The following is a 17904-nucleotide window of genomic DNA, read 5'->3' on the forward strand; positions in this document are numbered from 1 at the left end:
TCAATATTCATTTATATTGATTATTTTTAATTCCACATCTGAATATGCTTTTATCCCTAACTGAGGGTGTATTCATTATAGTTATTTATTATAATATCAGTAATGGTACATTCAGCTCTCTGTTTGTCAAAATCGAAAAAACCGTCGTGAGAAAGAAAAATCAGTCTACAGAATGCATAATGAAGACTCGGTTGAAAATATATTTTTTTCTGATACCCAGCTATTCGTCTAGAAATCCAATCATAATATTTACCTTTTTTGACAGAAGTGGTGGTGTAACAATCCATTTGGGACCATCCATAAATCACGTGAACACTTTTTCGGAAATAACTGTTTTATGTAAAATTACTTTAAAATATCGTCAAAATTTACAATTTTTCTAAGACATCAGTAAATCTGCTGTATTGCAGAAAAATTAAATTTTAGAAAATGTCTAGAGTTTTTTTTTTAAAAGGTCCAGGGTGGCCACTCCAGTCGGGAAATCGGGAAAGTCGGGAAAAAGTCGGGAATTCGCCAAAAATCGGAAAAAAGTCGGGAATTGATGATTTTTGTCAAAAAGTCGGGAATTCCAAGCAAACTTGTTTGAAAATTAATTTTAACTCTTGAATAATTTTGTTATATTTTGTACAATTTTCAAATTAAATTCACTCAATTCTGCTTTTGTAAATTACTTAAAATTTAAGGATCTTTCCACAATTTCAATATATTTGAGTATGGAATAGCTGTTTAAGACATTCAAAATCTTAATAAATATTGGATGCAGTTGACACCGATTTTCATATTTTTTTAGATGAATCTAATGATCTCTATTCATTTTTGTTTATCAACAAGAGGTAAAGTTAATGAAAAACTAATATAAAAATAGAGCCTGGTGTCACATAGATTGTATATTTGAAAACTGATTTCAATTTGAGTTTGGCAATGATTTTTTTTGTAAATATTTTTAAATGTTTAACTAAATTCATTAAGTAATTTCAAATATATTTTTTTCCAAATATTGCCCTTGAACTTTTTTTGTGAGTATAAGTATAAGCGTTGAAACATGATGAAAATATTGAAATTGCCAAAAAAAAAAACAAAGAAATTTTGAGTTATGGTAAAATTGTTTAAACTTTTTTTCTCTTCAAACATTTTGCTTAAAATAAGTGGAAGAAATAGGAATAAAATTTTAAATTCAGTTATCTTTAACTTTTTGCCATTTCCAGGTGAAACGGAGTATCAAAAACTATACGTTTGTCAATTTAAAAAATAACATGAAAGTTATAAGTATTGTTGAACTCTCGATTTTTTTGAGGACTAATTGTTTGTGTTTCTACTCAGTCATAATAATGAATTCCCATTTCTGAAGTATTTTTTTAATTTGTTGGTCAGTTTCTGTGTTTACAAAAATTGTAAATGTTTTTAAATTAATTTAATAAATTTCGGTGGTTGATTTTGACTTTTCTTATAGAGAGTTTTTGTTTGAAATCGTTATTTAGATAAGAAATGTCTATTATTTGAGCTTTCTGGAAAAGTCTGGAAAAAAGTCGGGAAATTGAAAATGGGATTTGAGTGGTCACCCTGAAAGGTCCTATAAGCTGTTATCTTTCAAATGTTTATAGGACCTATTAAAAAAAACTCTAGATGTGAAACAGTCCACATCTTTTGTTTTGCTTAAGGGGTTACATACATGTAGAAAATCACAAAATTTCATAAAACAGAAAATTTATTAAATCCACTTAAAAGATAATTTTCAATCACTCCTGAAAGTTTCATGAAGATATTTCATGATTTAACTGAGTAAGAGACGATTTAAGCTCAGAATTTTGCCATGCGCAAAGCCAACTGTCTAACTTTCTGAGCGTTTTTCTCTGAACACCAAGTTGATTTACGGGTGCTACGATATTTCGAGATGGGATGGACCAAATTGGCTGGAATTTTGGGTGAAGACTCCCAAGACATGTCCCGTGTGCATGACGAAGCCCGATTTTGAAATTTTGAATTTTTAAAAAATACAAAAATCAAAAACTGGCGATTTTTTATATGAAAAACAGAAAAATATTTTTATCTTTAAATAAACTTTTTGAAAATCGGCCTTCGTCATGCACACGGGACCGGTTTAACGAGTCTTCACCAAAATTTTGAGCCGATTTGGTCGAAGCAATGTTGAGTTATCGTGGCACCCGTTTTCTAAAACTGCTAACTTCAAATAGCTATATCTCGGCAATGATACAACCAAATGTCTTCAAATTTGTTTTGTTAATAGATGAAAATGTATATGTTAATGCCCTGAAAACAGATTTTGAAAAAAGTTTAATTATGTGCTCAAACCGACCTCTGACATTTTTGCCGATTTACATGTATGTAACCCCTTAAAATAGACTAATCCGTCAAATGTAAACATTCAGCGTATCCCACTCACTCCTAAGAATGTCAAAATTAAGTGTGAGCAGGATGTATTGAGTTTGTATTTTCAAGAAACCCTATTATTTCCCGAATTTTCCAATTGTTTATATAAATATCCATTTTTTATCGATCTTTCACTGAAACTCAGAAGGACTCGAAATATAGGGTAGATGACCCTACTATTTACCTACTAAGAGACGAATATTTTTTTTATTATATATTAGTACGCGATCATGCACATTTTGCGTAAGGTTTCACCATATTTAAAATTTATTACGGAAAATGCCCTTTTTCCTTAAAATAAAAATCCGATTTCCATCCAAATGTTAGTACTTTCCATCGACCCTACTGATCCCAGCTATCCACTCCAAGCTTGGCCTACTATACCACCAGATCCTGCTGGTCACAGCTGGACCATTCACCGAGCGAGCGAGTGTCGTTGTCAAACAAACACATCCTCGGATGTAAAAAAAAGTGCTCAAATCTGCTGGTTAAACAAATCGCCCCCATTCCAGTGGATCCCGGCCTTTTCCTCCCAGTTTCTATAAATACATGCAGATAACTTACCAGCTTACGCCCAGAGTGTCCGACACCCTGCAACAGGAACAGGAGAAAAATAGAGGGAGAAAAAAGCGAAGCCGAGCATTTAAATTTATAAATCAAGATAAATATCCTCACACAGCAATCGGCGATGTCCTGTACGAGTGAACGGCCTGCTTGGATCCCAACCGGGACCAGCAGCACCGTCCAGGTCATGGCACACTCTGTGTGCGCCCGGGAAATCGAGAAGCGGAACCCCATTCACCACACTGTTTAACCGTAATTTTCCGCTCGAATCCCGTCTCGTTCGGTGTGGCAGCAGTGCACAGAGTTCTTCCCCTGGATGTATGCACCATTCCAGACACCACCACACGTGGAGCGCACTGTGCATGAAAATCCAAAATAACTAATTAACAAACAAACAATAATTATGCAACCGTATCAAATTAAATCACCATAAATATCCCGCACAATGGGTACGAGCATTTTAATTGCCTTGAGCTGGGAGGTGGAATGCGACATGAACTTGGTTGATGAAGTTGTCCCGATTCACTCGGGACGGTGGTCCTTTTTACCACAATTTTGTTAGAGAGGTTTTGCTCTTATGCATTGAGAAAAATTCTCTAAAATTTCAAGCGAGAAACTTTGTTTGCAAACTATTCAAGACTCGCACGCTCTCCCTACCCTTTCTTTTCCTTACAACAGCAAGGACCCATTGTTTTAGCCAGTGAGCGACCTAAAATCGACTTTGAAGTATCCTGTTAAGACGCCAGTTCAAAATTGCGTTTGGCATGACTTGAGTTCGAATCTCGCTGCGATTTTTTTTATTGCTACTTTTATTTCTTAGCTTCAACATTCTCTTGAAATTCCTTCTTCTAAATCACCAGTTTCAATTACGACAAAAGAATTCCTCTGCTTCTTCACCTCGCCGGACCAACTGACTTTTGCAGCAGAGCTCCATGATTTAGGAATCGATCTCTTGTTGTGGAGAATGCTCCAACTCAACCCCCTAATGCCTACGACTTTATCAACATTTATGTTATAGGCCTCGGTACAACCTCTCAGGGCCAGGGCATCCCGCGTGAGAGACCAGAAGTCGGAAGGGGAAATCAAAGGGGGCAACCAAATTTATGGGTTTTCATTGCGAATTGAAGGGTTCACTTACCGAGATTGAGAAGAAAGCAGAAAGATTTATTTCGTCGAGCTATTGAATGCGATATGTGAGGTCTGAGGGCACTCACACGAGGGTGCTCTGACAAGTTTGTTATTAAGTCTGAACATTAAGCCAAACACAAACAATTCAACACGACAAACAAACCAGACTTTGTTTGTAAACAAAGTTTCCCGCAATGGAATACCACCTTGAGTGACCTTTGGCGAGCCCAGTTTTGCTATAAAGTCAACGTACCCAAAATTGGGTAAAATTCCGAGAGCAGCGCAATGCAAAAAGAGATTGTTTGTCAGAGATCTCTCATTTGGGTGTAAATATATGGCAGACATGGACTTGATTTCGAGCGTATGGGACAGACATGCGGGGACTAACCAACAGGAAGAGAGAGAATAAAAGTCTATAAATCGTAAAGTACTTTCGACGAAATTGGCGCTCGCAGATGGGACCGTTTTTTTTTTGCTGGTTGCTGAACGGTCTTACTTCTTGACGGAATTTAAGTGCTCTCGACAAACATGTAACTAGAGACCTTGAAATGTCAAGTGCTTAGAATAAGTTCTTAGACGTAGATTTTTGGTTATTTCTTTCAAATGTTTAAAGTAAAAGCTGTATTGAGCATTTCTTTTCTTTATTTTTTCCAAAGTTTCTCAAAATCAGTCAAAGTCCCGAATAGATCCCCCTACACAGAAAAAAAAATAATGTAAATTTTAGGGCGTCCAATTTTCCCGGGTTTTTAGAATTATTTTTAGAATCCCGGGAATTCCCGGGATCCCGGGAAATTTTTGAATTAGTAATAAAATCTATGTTTCATTATATTTGTTATGTTTTCAAGCTTGAAATCATTGAATTAGCGTAATAATATCAAATGGTGATAATCCTCACTTCAATCTAAACAAAGACGACAGTTTTAAAATAGCCTGAAAGATTTTTTTTTTGTCTTTGTGGTGTTTAGGATTTTATATCAACTACTATTTTTAATGCCAGCATGATTAATTATTTTTTATTTGCGAATCAAATTACATAATTCTTGAGTTTTTTTTTTTTTGAAAAGGTCCAATAAGCTTTTGTCTTCCATATGTTTATAGGACCTATTCAAAAAAAACTTTGGATATTCTTTTATATTTTTTTCCTTTATATATATTTTTATGTGACATGACTAAAACAGCTTAAAAAAAATATTTTATATGTCTAAAAAACCAAAAAACGACAATAAATAAAATGATACCAGTCAATGTAAAATTTTATATAAGTTTTGAATTCATTGTTTTATATAAAACATATTTTACAAATTATCTTCAAGTTACTATCGCCAACCGAGGGAAAAACAGAAATGCAGTCTAAATAGGTACAGGAGATTTTAGAGCAATACATTTGGAAGTACAAATTGTTTGGTTTTGTTCCTGTTTTAACAGAAGTCATCCAAAACGTCATGCAATTATTTTTTGCTTTAATTATTCGTTACATTTGTATTTATGTATTTATTCGTTACATTTGTACGTATTTGCCCTAGATGCCGGTATTTGATTATAAATAATTTGATATGAGATTGTTTTTTTTTCAAATTTAAAATCGAAATAATACGTAAATATATCCAGTCTTCAAAAAAAAAATAATAGAGAAAAAAATTAAAGAACTAGGCATTTTGCGGACCTGTTAATTAAAATTATCATATTTTTTCCTAAAAAGCCAATTTAATGCTGAGATTTGCTGAATACAAATTTTAATTCACTTTATTGTTCTTCTATTTTCACAACCAAATCTGAATTTCCAGACCAAAATATGATTTTTTTTTCAATTTCGGGAATTCCCGGGACAAATTATAGAAAATCCCGGGATTCGGGAATTCCCGGTTTAGGAAAAATCCCGGGATTTTTGTCCCGGGAATTCCCGGGATGGACGCACTAGTAAATTTGGATGCTTTACTTTTGGAAGGTTGAATATTTCCTCTTTTATGATGTAATATTACCTCAATTTAGACTGAAAAAGTGACATTACACCAGAAAAGTGGTAAAATTACACATTTCCAGAGGTAAAATTACACCTTTTTTCTGACATAACAGATGTACCCCTGCCCAGATGTAATATTACCATGATTTTTTTTTCTGTGCAAATCACATCACATCCACTAACAAGCTATTTCCCGGCCTCTGCCAAAAGGCTTCCGGAAATTGACAGATCGAGACAATCCACCTTTCCGCGCGTCTGGTTCCGTTTTCTTTCCCACCGGAAGCCACAAAGCAATCGGTGGAAATCGTGACGGAGGAAAACAAAAAAACGATTCGCTTTGCTCCAACTCGCCCGGTTCATGGCCTGCTACGACCAACACAATCTGGTTGGGCGCACAATAAATAAACGATGCACACGTGGCCACGTGGGTGCTTTTCAGTGGGGTACCTGTAGCATAGCGTTCGCAAAGGGTGCATCGGAAAAAGGGGTCCCCCCTTATCGTGCAGTGACCATTTGCTGGTCCCGTAAATGATTGCGGCTTGCATCGGGCGGAAAACACGATCGGAACATTTTCGAAGGGTTTAAGAGGAATTTGCTCTTATGTTTGAGAGGAAAATGCTCTCGTTTTTTTTGTGGTTTGAATGTCTTCTCGAAACTTAACCTTTTCGCCCTTTTCAAAGCGTCATCCAGCGTCCAGAACGTGCCGGTTCGGCCATGAGTTGGCGCTGAAAGGCGGCGGTAAAAAGTCCTTTATCTGATGGTCTCGTTGCACAGACTGATCGCGTAAGCTAATTTTAGAAGCTGGCCCCTCATTTGAGCCTGTTTTTATTTGTACCGAGGGTCACGGCACGGCACACACATGTGTGTATCGGCTTAATGGGTCTGAGGCCAGATGACCCGGATTGTTGTTTCCGGTAGGCGAGGGTAGGGGTGCCCCTCATTTGAATAATTGCTAATCCTGCGGATTTATAATTGCATTTCGGGTTTGCGGATGCGCTCGTTGAGATATTGAATTTTGGAACCGCGTGGATTTTTGGGTTTTTGGGAGGACTTTGGGGAGGTCGGGATAATTACCCGTTGTAAGGGCTAATTGGAATGATTTAAAATTGAGAGCATATCGTTTGTGGGATTTTCCCGGAAGAGCTCGTGGATTTGGAGTTATTAATAAATTATTGGCAGGATGGTGGATTAGTTGGGAACAAGCCAACATGTCCTTGTTTTTGTTTGCTAAATTTTACACCGTCATAAAAATTTTAAGCCAAATTCATAGCTATAATCAATGTCCAAACTACCATTAGATGTGATGAACGTTGAGCTTGAGCTATACTTTTCTGTTCTGATTCTTGATTGATCTCAATTACTTCTGAACTCACATCAACAGCTTGATCTGTGGCTGTTTCTTGGACATCAATTCTTTGTGAAGACTCAATTTGCACTAAATTGTCCGCAATATCACTGACTTCATTCTCGGTCTCATCTCCACCGTCTTCAATTAGTGGCTCATTTTCCCACACAACCTGCTCGATCCAGTCCAGATAGGCAGTGACGCGCGAGTAAACGTTGATATAGTTCTTCAGTCCGTTCTGATTCTCGTTGTACGGGATCAGATACTTGGTAACGCCAACGATCGTGAACATGCAGCTGCGGGTGTTGACCGTCTGCAGCGGACCTCCGATGATGCCCTTCCAGTCGAAGGCCGCACTGGAGCTGAATCTGGTGCAGATTTCTCCCTTGTAGAGCGTGTACTTTTTGTCTACCGCTTGAATACTTGTGTTGCACAGATCGCTCAGCATGTATCTGTTGACTACATTCTCATGGAAATTATTTGCGGTTTGATCTGCAAAGGGAGCAATGTTTCAAGGTACAAATCATCACTACAAAAAGAGTCCAGGTCGTACTCAATCCGGTGTATCCATTCACGAGCAAGGTATCGTACAAGTTTTCGCTGGCTTCGTTGGCCAAACAAGCTGGTAGGAGCACATCCGTGAACACGAGTGGCGTTTCCAGCTCCAGTAGCATGATATGGTCCCGATACGTTGCGTAATCATAGCCCGGATGAGTGATCTCGCGGAGGATCTTCATGTCTGCTTGATTTCCAACGCGAACTCTGAGCTCATCCCAGTCCACATCCGTTTCATAAATGCTGAAAGTATTATTTTAGTACTGCGCAAAAATGATACTAACGAATACTTACTCAAGTAAATTTGGCGCTTTGGTGAGGACGAATTTTTCACTGATGATGATCCCACTTGAGATGTGACGCTGGTTACGATCGATGATTGCCACCTATTGGAAGAACGACTGGTGAGTTAACACATTGACTCCCAAGCGCGAGCAATTGTATTGAAATTCCCCTTTTTTATTGAGCTACCAATCGAGAGAAGGAAGACAGCTTTCTACTGTCAGATTCATTCTTAAATAATCTTGCGAAAAGTGATGATTTAGGGAATCAATCCGGAAACCTTGAACTCGATGACCATTTTTCTCTCAACGTAACGTTTTTCTTACCGTATGAGGAGATCTCGAATTCGTACAAACGCCACTCTGTGTCTTCTTGGCTATTTTCCGATACTGCAGGCATTCTGAAACAATCATTACTTAATATATCTAACACTTTAACTCAACTCGATACTCACTTCGTTCGCTTATCCGTTTGGGAGCAGATGCATTTTCATCATCCAATGCGCCGGTCTGCCTTTTAATCCAATGGTAATATGAAGCCACGTTGGTGAACACGACATACCTCATAGTATCGCAACTAGCAGTTTCAGACTTGTAACCGGCAAAAGAAACAATTCCACGAAGCTCCCATTGATCACCGGCCAAGCTATACATGCCACCGCCACTGTCACCTCGGCAGACGCTAGTCCCTGCAATGATTAATACACACGTCATGTCATTCCGGTAACTATTCCAGCGAAACCATACCATTTTGATCGCCAGCACAAAACACCTTGTCCGATATGAACCTTCCAAACAGTTGGGAATCACTCTGGACGCACACCGTGTTGTTGACCACCGGCATCTGGGCCGTTTTCAATACTTTGGATAGTTTTCCCTCCTCCGTTTCACCCCATCCGACGGTCCAGCCTCGTTTACCCTCCAGATCGTCCGCTTTGGCCGTCTGAATGCTCTCGATACAAATCGGAATCACATAATCAGAGTACACAACCGAACTGGACAAAACCAGCAGCGCAATATCATTCTTGTGGGTTTCAAACTCTTCGTGAATTCGAATTCCACTGACGTTCATAATCTGCACATAGTCCTTATCGTCGTCCAAATGTAGCTTCCCCAGCTGTATCGTGACATCACCAATAGCAAGGGGCCTCCTATTTCTTTGAACCACCACACAATGCGCCGAGGTCAGGACGTGCCGCTGGTCAATCAGCGTTCCACCACATCTGTACGCCGTCCCTTGGAATAGCGCGGCGTGCCACGGCCACTGGCCACGCACAGCCGAGCTAGCCTTGTGGATTAGATCGACGACGTAGTTCTTGCGAATCCCGCACGTGTACCGGGACTGGGTGGCCGAACTGACGCTGTCTTCGCTTGCGTTGACAGAACTTGCGAGGCCGAAAATTGCCAACATCACCAGCGAAAGTATGTCCATGGTGATTGAGAGTGCGATCGCTACTGAAGCGTCGATCGTCAATCGTTGAACTGATTGAGCGAGGAAGCCATTCCGCTGCAGTTTGTCGAGGTCGTGTTACTCATGCGCGAATTAAGGGGCCAAATTGACGTAATTGATAACGATGGTTTGTGGTTTGATAAAGCGACGCCAAATAAATTCCATTCGCATAAAAAAAATCGTAGAAGGAAGTTGCAGCTTTTTGTAGATCTAAAAATGCATTTTTAGCTTTAAAAGTGATGATAATACATATTGGCCGTTTATGCAAAAATTTGCAGATCTTCAGACGCACAGCTTCCAATTAGTTCAAGTCGACCTCTGACTCAGCGAATACCAGGAATTGCACGTACACATTTGAGTTAAAGCGAACTAAATTGCACTAAAACAGAACATTTTTTTAACTCTCGGGTATGTTTTCAGAAGGTCCTAAGCGCTAGTGCCTTTTTGATCGGATTTCGATAAATTAACGAATTATCAATTTAAAAAAATGCTTTAAATTGTTCACCTGCACATTTTTTAGATACTGAAAAATAATGAAAATTTGGTTTGTTTCAGATTAAAAATAAAAAAAATGTCGAAGGTCGCGATGGCGTATTTAAAAAAATACGATTTTAAGCTCCAGTTCAGAGTTGTACCACGAACTCAAAAAACAATCAAAAAATAAAAATTCTAAGAATACTTTACAATATGGGGTTACCTTGGGCGTTTCAAGCAAGGTTACGTCCTTTTGGAAAAATATCCTACAATTGATCTTCTTTTTCAGGCAGGGTTGCCACTCAAGTCGGGAAATCGGGAAAGTCGGGAATTCTCCAAAATCCATGAAAAATCGGGAAATTGTGATATTTTGTTGAAAAGTCGGGAAAAGTCGGTAATCCCAAGCATACCTGTTTGAAAAATATTTTCAAACTGTTGAATAATTTTAAAATATGTTGTACACCTTTGAAATTAATTTCACTCATTTCGTCTTTAGCATCGAACTTAAAATTTAGGGTTCCTTTCCTTATTTCAATCTATATGAGAAATAAAAGACCTTTTTGGACATAAGACGTTAAAAATCCTAATAAATTTCAGATGATAATTGTGGCATGTTTTTGACCCAATTTTTTTATGAACAACAAGATTGTTTTTTATTTTTGACTAAGTTTATCGAACAAATGATAACATAACATATAACTTCAAATAACAACATAACCAGCGTATATAGGCCGCGGGTAATCGGCTCCCCTCCCACTAACATATACACACAAGATCCTCTGTAATTAATCTTAGCTTTAAGTAAAATGTAATTACAAAAGCTGACTCGGTCCTAACCAGGTCCCAGCACCGAAAAGGACCTTATAAGAACAATTTTATGAAAAAAAAAAAACAAAAAAATGACCAGCGTATCGAGGTTTTTAAGCGAAGATGGTGTTCGAATGGTGAACGCCCGAAATGTCAAAATCACGCAGTGGTACCAACATTACGGAACAAGTGTGCCATGGCATGACAGCCACATTTTTTTTTCTAATGTTGGTGCTACTGCGCGATTTTGACATTTCGGGCGTTCACCATTCAAACGCCATCTTCGCTTAAAAACCTGGATAGTTATGATTCTGATTCTGTTTCATTTTGCCAAAATGGTTGAATATTTAAAAAATGAATCCAACTTCAGTTTGGCATAGTTTTTATTTGTGTTCAATTTGTTTAAATGCTCATTCAGTCATTTCAAATGTTGTTTCCATATATCTGATTCCCTTAAACTTGTGTGTGATGGACTATAGATAAAGCTTTGATTTCAGTTTTCGGAAAACTTAAATATCGAAAATAATACAAACGTTTTTTGTTCTGAATGAAAAAAAAGAAAAATTGTTTTACCTTTTTGTAAAATATTTCAAAACCTTGAAATTGTAAATAAGGCTGGTAAAAAATTTAATCAAAATTTTGACTCTCAGATATGGCCAATACATTAATGAATTTACGAAAATATTGTTTTTCTGAAGTTTTACATCTTTTTCCGTTTTGTGCTTTAAAAAATTCAAAATTTGTACAAAGTTTAAAAAGCGAGTTATAACAAATAAGTTTAGAGAACTTTTTTTAAAGAAACATTCTTATGGAATAAGTGGTTTAATATGAAGTGTTGTCAAACTGAAGCTTTTATTGAACATTCAAACATTTTAATACTGGTACTTCGATAAATCGAAATTGATTCATAAAATTAATAAGCAAAAAATTTATAAAATTTTAAAGGATTCTTCGTAAAACATCTTTTAAACAAATTCATAGATATTTTTAAATTCTTTGAAAAATAATAACTTTAATCAAGTGAAAAGATATGTAAAGATTTGATAAAAAATATAAACATAAGAATAAAATTTAAAATTTTGTTATCTTTAACTTTTTGTCATCATCATTTTCATTGTCAGTAGAAACGAAGTTTCAAAAAAACTTTATGTTTGGTTATTTTAAAAATAAAAATTGAAGTTATATTTATTTACTTAAATTGTCTGATTTTTTTTAAATTTTGTCCAATAGTTTATATTGACTTTTTATAAAGAGTTTTTGAAATGAAATCATTCTTCAGATAAGAAATACCTATTTTTTGAGGTTCTGGGAAAGTCGGGAAAAAGTCGGGAATTTGAAAATGGGATTTGAGTGGTTACCCTGTTTTTAGGTTATGTTTGACAGAAAATATTCAGTAAAATTCTTCTATGCTCGGTTATTCACCCATCAACATGCATCGAAACTCTCCCAAGTTAGGTTGCAACTCGGGCAAGTTAGAATAACAAGACGAAGATCATTTCAACAACTCCTGTTGAAATATCTACCTCAGATCAAAACAACTCAAGTTATTGGCATATAGAAAATTATTCAATCATTGATCAATGTGATATTCCAACATAAAATAATAATAATATGCAGTCATAACCAAATTAGTTATTGTATTTCATTTTTTAATATTACCTATTTTGTCAAGGACATAATTTTGGTCATGAAATGTGGACTTTACATCAAAACTTTTATAAAAAGTGAAAAATTTGAAAGTTGATTTTTTAATTGTTGATACACCCACCAAGTTGAATTATTTTCCAAACAAATCTATGTTATTATTTTGGGTTATTATAACAGCTAATCTGAGTGTTTAAATAATAAGTCCTGACCTCCAACTTTTCCAGTTATTTCCATCTGCTCGGGGAGGAATCGTTTAATGACTGCCATTATGTGGCATTAAAGGAAACTGTTTTGGAAGCCATTATTTTTACTTGTCCCTCAAAATTTACCAAAGATTTGCACTTGGATTTTTTTTATGAATTTTTAATAGCGCTACTTAAACTGTTTTGTGCCTCGGTTATTTTTTTGGTAAGAACGTTGGGTTTGGGACACAAACAAAATCTTCAACATTGGAACCGATTTCAGCTGCTTCCAATTCCAAAGCCAATCAAAGTCATCCCCCCACTTACCCCAAGGTCCATTAGCTGGCTCAGAAAATCGGATTGACTCGATTAAAAGCAAATACGAACACGCGAAACATGTGGGCGGTGGGTGCACTAAAAGAACACAAAAATCACCCAACAGAAAAAAGGGGGAAAACACCCAAAAAGCAAAACGAACCAATCAACTCAAGTTGCAACTGTTTTTTTTTGCTGTTGTTTTTGTCGTCTTTTCTGGTCCGACTTGATAGACACCTAATTGCATCCAAAGCCAGCAGCTGCTGCTGCTACTCTGGTGAAGCAATTGGCAATTGGGGCAGAAAAAGAGGAAAGCAAAAAGAAAAATCTAACGAACTTTGGCCGGTTCTAGCTTGGCGAAAGAAAAGCCAAGCCAAGCCAGTGTGTGCGCTCTAAGGCAGTAATGTGTATTACAGTTTATGTATAAAATAAACAGAACCAGCGCGGAATCGTTGATACAATTTATCCCTGCGAAAGGGGTAGGGGGGAGGTCACACGAGGGGAGAGGGAGGAGGGATCCGGAAAAGCTGTGGAAACAAATAAACCCGGCATGGCAGCGATACAAAAAAAAAACGAAGAAAGCACAATTCTGCAGCGCAGAGCTGCGAAGAAAACAGATCAGGAAAAATACAGACACGGGAAAAGCGTCGAGCGAAAAAGCTCTTAATGGATATCTGTCTGGAGTTTGGGGAAAGCAAGGGGGGAGGTGCTGCTACACATTACGTGCACGTGATTTTCAAATTTTCCACTACTCACTAGACACAGTAAAAACAATAATAATAGAAGGTTGAAAATTTTATGGTTGATTATAATTTTTTTTGAAGTAATTTTACTTCAATTTATGAGGCAAAATTATCACAACACATAAAAGATAAAAATTTACTCACTTTTTTATGTACTTTCACACAATTTTTCTGACACAAAATCTGTATACATTTCCGGAAAAAGTTCTGAATTTCACTGAAAATCATGAAAACCTGATCATTAAAATCAAATTTCCAAAAGATTGCTGGAAACATTATTTTCCCGATATTTTTTTGCAGTGAATTGAAATTGTCAGAAATTTGGAAGGCGACAGAAATAAGGTCGAACCCCGATCGGCTTTGTCCAGTGTGCTTTTTGGTCCCGGTTCCACGAAAAATCGGCGATCCGAGTTCAAGTTCTGCTGCTGTCATGTGCCCGATGTACTGAAGTTGTACGCGATATGTATTGATTTGCAAAAAATATATAGAAAAAATTATCCACAAATTAAAAAGTATTTTAGAAAAGTACTAAAAATATTTTATATTTCTAGAGTAAATTTTCAAAACAACCTATCCCTCATGGGTTTCCTATGCAGATAGGACCTTTTGAAAATTTAATCGAGATTTATATTCATACTGGATAGCAAAACAAACCATCAATAAAATTTAAGAGAATCTATATCGATACACTTATTAAACAATTAGAATCTAATGGATTTATCTAATTATCGAATAGATGAATTATTTTGATCCTTGGAAATTGTTATCATAAATTAAAAGGGAAAACGGTTTGCTTATATTAAATCGATCTACTTCTGAAACTAAATTAATACACTCAACTCTGTGCATTGATCTTTGAAATGGCTCTAACTTTTTATCAAGTTGACCCAATCCATCAACAAAATTTGGGTTTTGAGTATTTTTGGTTTTTTTTTACGTTTTTAAAATAGTTTTCCAATGAATTTGTATGAAACATTGTCCATCTATTCCATAAGTCCAAAAAAGCATTTTTTTTGCAGCATTTGATCTTCCATTTAAATTTTGAGACTGTTCATACAAATGTACCATGAAAATATTCGAAATCTGTATCATAATATGGGTTTTTATGGACAAAAATAGTCATAGGTTATTGATTAGGATTATATAAAAAACCAAACGATCAAAATAACTGTTGACGCACATTCCAAGCGTTCGATGTGGTCCTGTGTCTGAGATGTTTCGGTGAGTCAAAAAATACGCGTAGAGTTAAGGCTCTGGAAGGCATCATTCCAGTGTTTATGCTTTTAAATCCACAGTGTCGTCCAAATGTTTTCTACAAAATCGTCAATTTGTGCGTTAACAATAACGTTTCTCAAATTACAGATTTTGGAAGTTTTCACAGAAAAGGACTCAATTTTTATTGATCAGATAATCGTTTCTCATGTAACTAACAGTTTCTTTCTTTGGCTTCTTTGAACATCAAGCATGGATGGAAAAAGTTTCATGTTTCATGTTATACAAGATTTTATGTTAATGAAATCCAGACTTGTTTTTGATTTTTTTTTGAATTTATAAAAAAGGTTAGATTTTCCTTCCTGTAGAGGAAAAATTAAAAGAAAGAATTTAAGAGATATTTTTGGTACTGCTATGGGAGCGTTCTTTTATTACGTAACGCAATTTGGGGATGGGAGGGGGGTTGGAGGCTGTGTTAATGGGTGTGTGTGTGTGTGTGTGCAACCAACCAAACGGGACCACGCGGCCGCTTCTTACAAATTGAGTTGTTTCCATGTATATTTAGATCTACATTCTATACATGCAAATAACTCGCATAGGCATTTGGAAGATGTTAGCTCTGCCGAGCTTCGGTGACCCATTTCTACGCTGGCTAGCCGAGCGCGAGGTACTTCAGCTTTATCGACAAGCCCCGCCCTGAAGAACGTTTGCACCAATCGGGTTCAAACGTTATTTAGAACTTCCGAACCCTTGTCAAATGGACAAGGACCCAGCGCGTATATAGTTGGTAGGTACAGTATTCCTAATTCCAGTTATAGCTCACCAAGTCGCGATGGCCTAGTGGTAAGCATTTTTGCTTACCAATCCAAAGGACGGGGGATCGAACCCCGACTCGAGCGACTTTGATTTTTCGTTCATGTTCAGAGTTTCAAGATTTATATTTCCTGAAATTTCTCGTTGGGAGCAGATGGGAATCGAACCCAGGACCATTCGCTTACAAAGCGAACACCGTAACCAGTAAGCCACGGCCGCTCCTTGGTTGGAGGCTGTGTTAATCCCCATACAAAAATTGTAAAATTTGTTACGAGGGGGGGGGGGGGGGGAAGGGGGTCTATAAAATCTAAATGTTTGGGTTACGTAATAAAAGAACGCTCCCTAGCTGTTACAAATTATTAAAAGTACCAAATCCAATTTAATTTTTAATTAAAAAAATCGAAGCAAAATTATCACAAATCCGGCATACATTAGGAGAGTTATTTCTCAACTCAAAATTTGAAAATAAAAAATAAAACAAAAAGAATATGTCTTTTTTAATTTATGGTTTCTAAAATCAAAATTTGCAGTAATGCAAATATTTTCATTAAATCATGAACTATTTATAGTTTATAGATAAAAATTTTCGATGGTTTTGTTCGAACGCGAATCAGTTCAATACGGAGCGTCGGATCGAGGTGCTCTTTGTTGCGTTGGGTTCGTATAAGCCCAAGGAAGGTTCTTACGCCAAAAAGTGGCAAATTTGGCCACTCTGGAACCGATTCCGGAAAATCTGCAGATTGTATGGAAAAAGTTGCGTAAAATCAAATTTTGATCATAGGAGGCTGAACAAGGAAAAAGCTAAAAACGTCAACAATCAAAAAAAGGAAAAGACGAAGTTTTTCGGGTAAGGCTTGTAGTTTATAGATTGTAAATTTTATTGTGAAAAAATTCAACTTTTGAAAACACCATCACTTTTTTGAAAAATGAGGATGCAGTCAAAAACTTGCAAAATTTGCATGGCGTTTTTAAAAATAATTTGTTATGCAGACATTTTTAAATGCTTCAGTATTAAATATTATTTTTATGCTTCCTTACAGATTTTGATCTATTTAAAAATTATTTCACACCAAAAAAACAACCATAAAGCCAGATTGCATCTTTCACGGTTAAGTTTCACGGTTGTGACGCTTGCTCTTTTTTCACAAATTTCATCGCGAACATTTTTTGTTGTCAGTGAAAAAGACTTGTTTGTAAAATATATGGAACGTCACAGGGTAAGTTTGTCGATGTGTTTGAAACGGGCCGTATGTGTTGCCACCATTTGCTGCAAGACAGGCATCTGCAAAATCGCGCCTTTCGAGGGATTTTTTGAATTTGATAAATTATGGTAGGTTTTTGCTTCTCTTCTCCGGTGTGTGTAGCACGAAATCACTACACTTTTCCACCAGAAGCTGACGGAACTAAAGAAACGGGGGGAAATATATTCACTCCAAACATCCGAAATCGTATTGTTTCAGTCGAAAGGAACGAACAACTTTCGACATTCGTTTCGTCGAGAGTTTTCACTTTTGTTCGAGGAAAACCTCCGGCACACAAAATTCAATCCTCATGGAAAAACGCGCGCGCGAACGCCTTGCTCTCTCTCATCTCTAAAATAAATATTTGTACAAGGGTTTTACATAAATTATTTTCCTAATGAATACCAAATTTCATTACGCTCCTTTACACTTTCCCCCTTCGAAAATTTCCTGTGTGTGTGAGAGAGTGTGCTGCAGATTTTGGGAAGCAACAGCGGAAAACTTTCTTTTCAGTGTGAAAGGCATAACATTCCTACCCCATCCTTACTTTCCTCCCCCCTCTTTTCCGTGCATGGCGCAAATGCCAATCATGGCCTGCTGTGCCAACAGTCAGTATCTCCGGCCAGGCCAGCTCCGAGCAGTTGGGGCAAAAGTTTGAAAACTACCACACCGCCTACTACGAGCAGCAGGCAAAACAATCTCCCACCTCCTGACGCGGCGGGAATTCTATTGTGTTTTTCCGACCTCCTCCACCCACCTTTACTTTGCGGTTTGTCACGTGAAAAGCTTCCATTAGGGG

The 17904-nt window shown here is 36.9% G+C and overlaps 2 protein-coding genes across 3 annotated transcripts in view; one reads left to right on the forward strand and one right to left on the reverse strand.

The window, feature by feature from the left end:
• Nucleotides 1-17904, forward strand: part of LOC120422115 (cytotoxic granule associated RNA binding protein TIA1-like) — a 610909-nt gene that overhangs the window by 1003 nt on the left and 592002 nt on the right. The window lies entirely within an intron of this gene.
• LOC120420764 (polyserase-2-like) lies at nt 3045-9694 on the reverse strand. The gene is given in 8 exon segments (XM_039583866.1): nt 3045-3111; nt 3113-3149; nt 7497-7877; nt 7939-8183; nt 8235-8326; nt 8549-8622; nt 8677-8910; nt 8969-9694. Coding segments are annotated over 8 exon segments (1800 nt in total). The 5' UTR covers nt 9654-9694; the 3' UTR covers nt 3045-3059.

This window comes from Culex pipiens, chromosome 1 (genome assembly GCF_016801865.2).
Source record: "Culex pipiens pallens isolate TS chromosome 1, TS_CPP_V2, whole genome shotgun sequence".
NCBI lineage: Eukaryota > Metazoa > Arthropoda > Insecta > Diptera > Culicidae > Culex > Culex pipiens.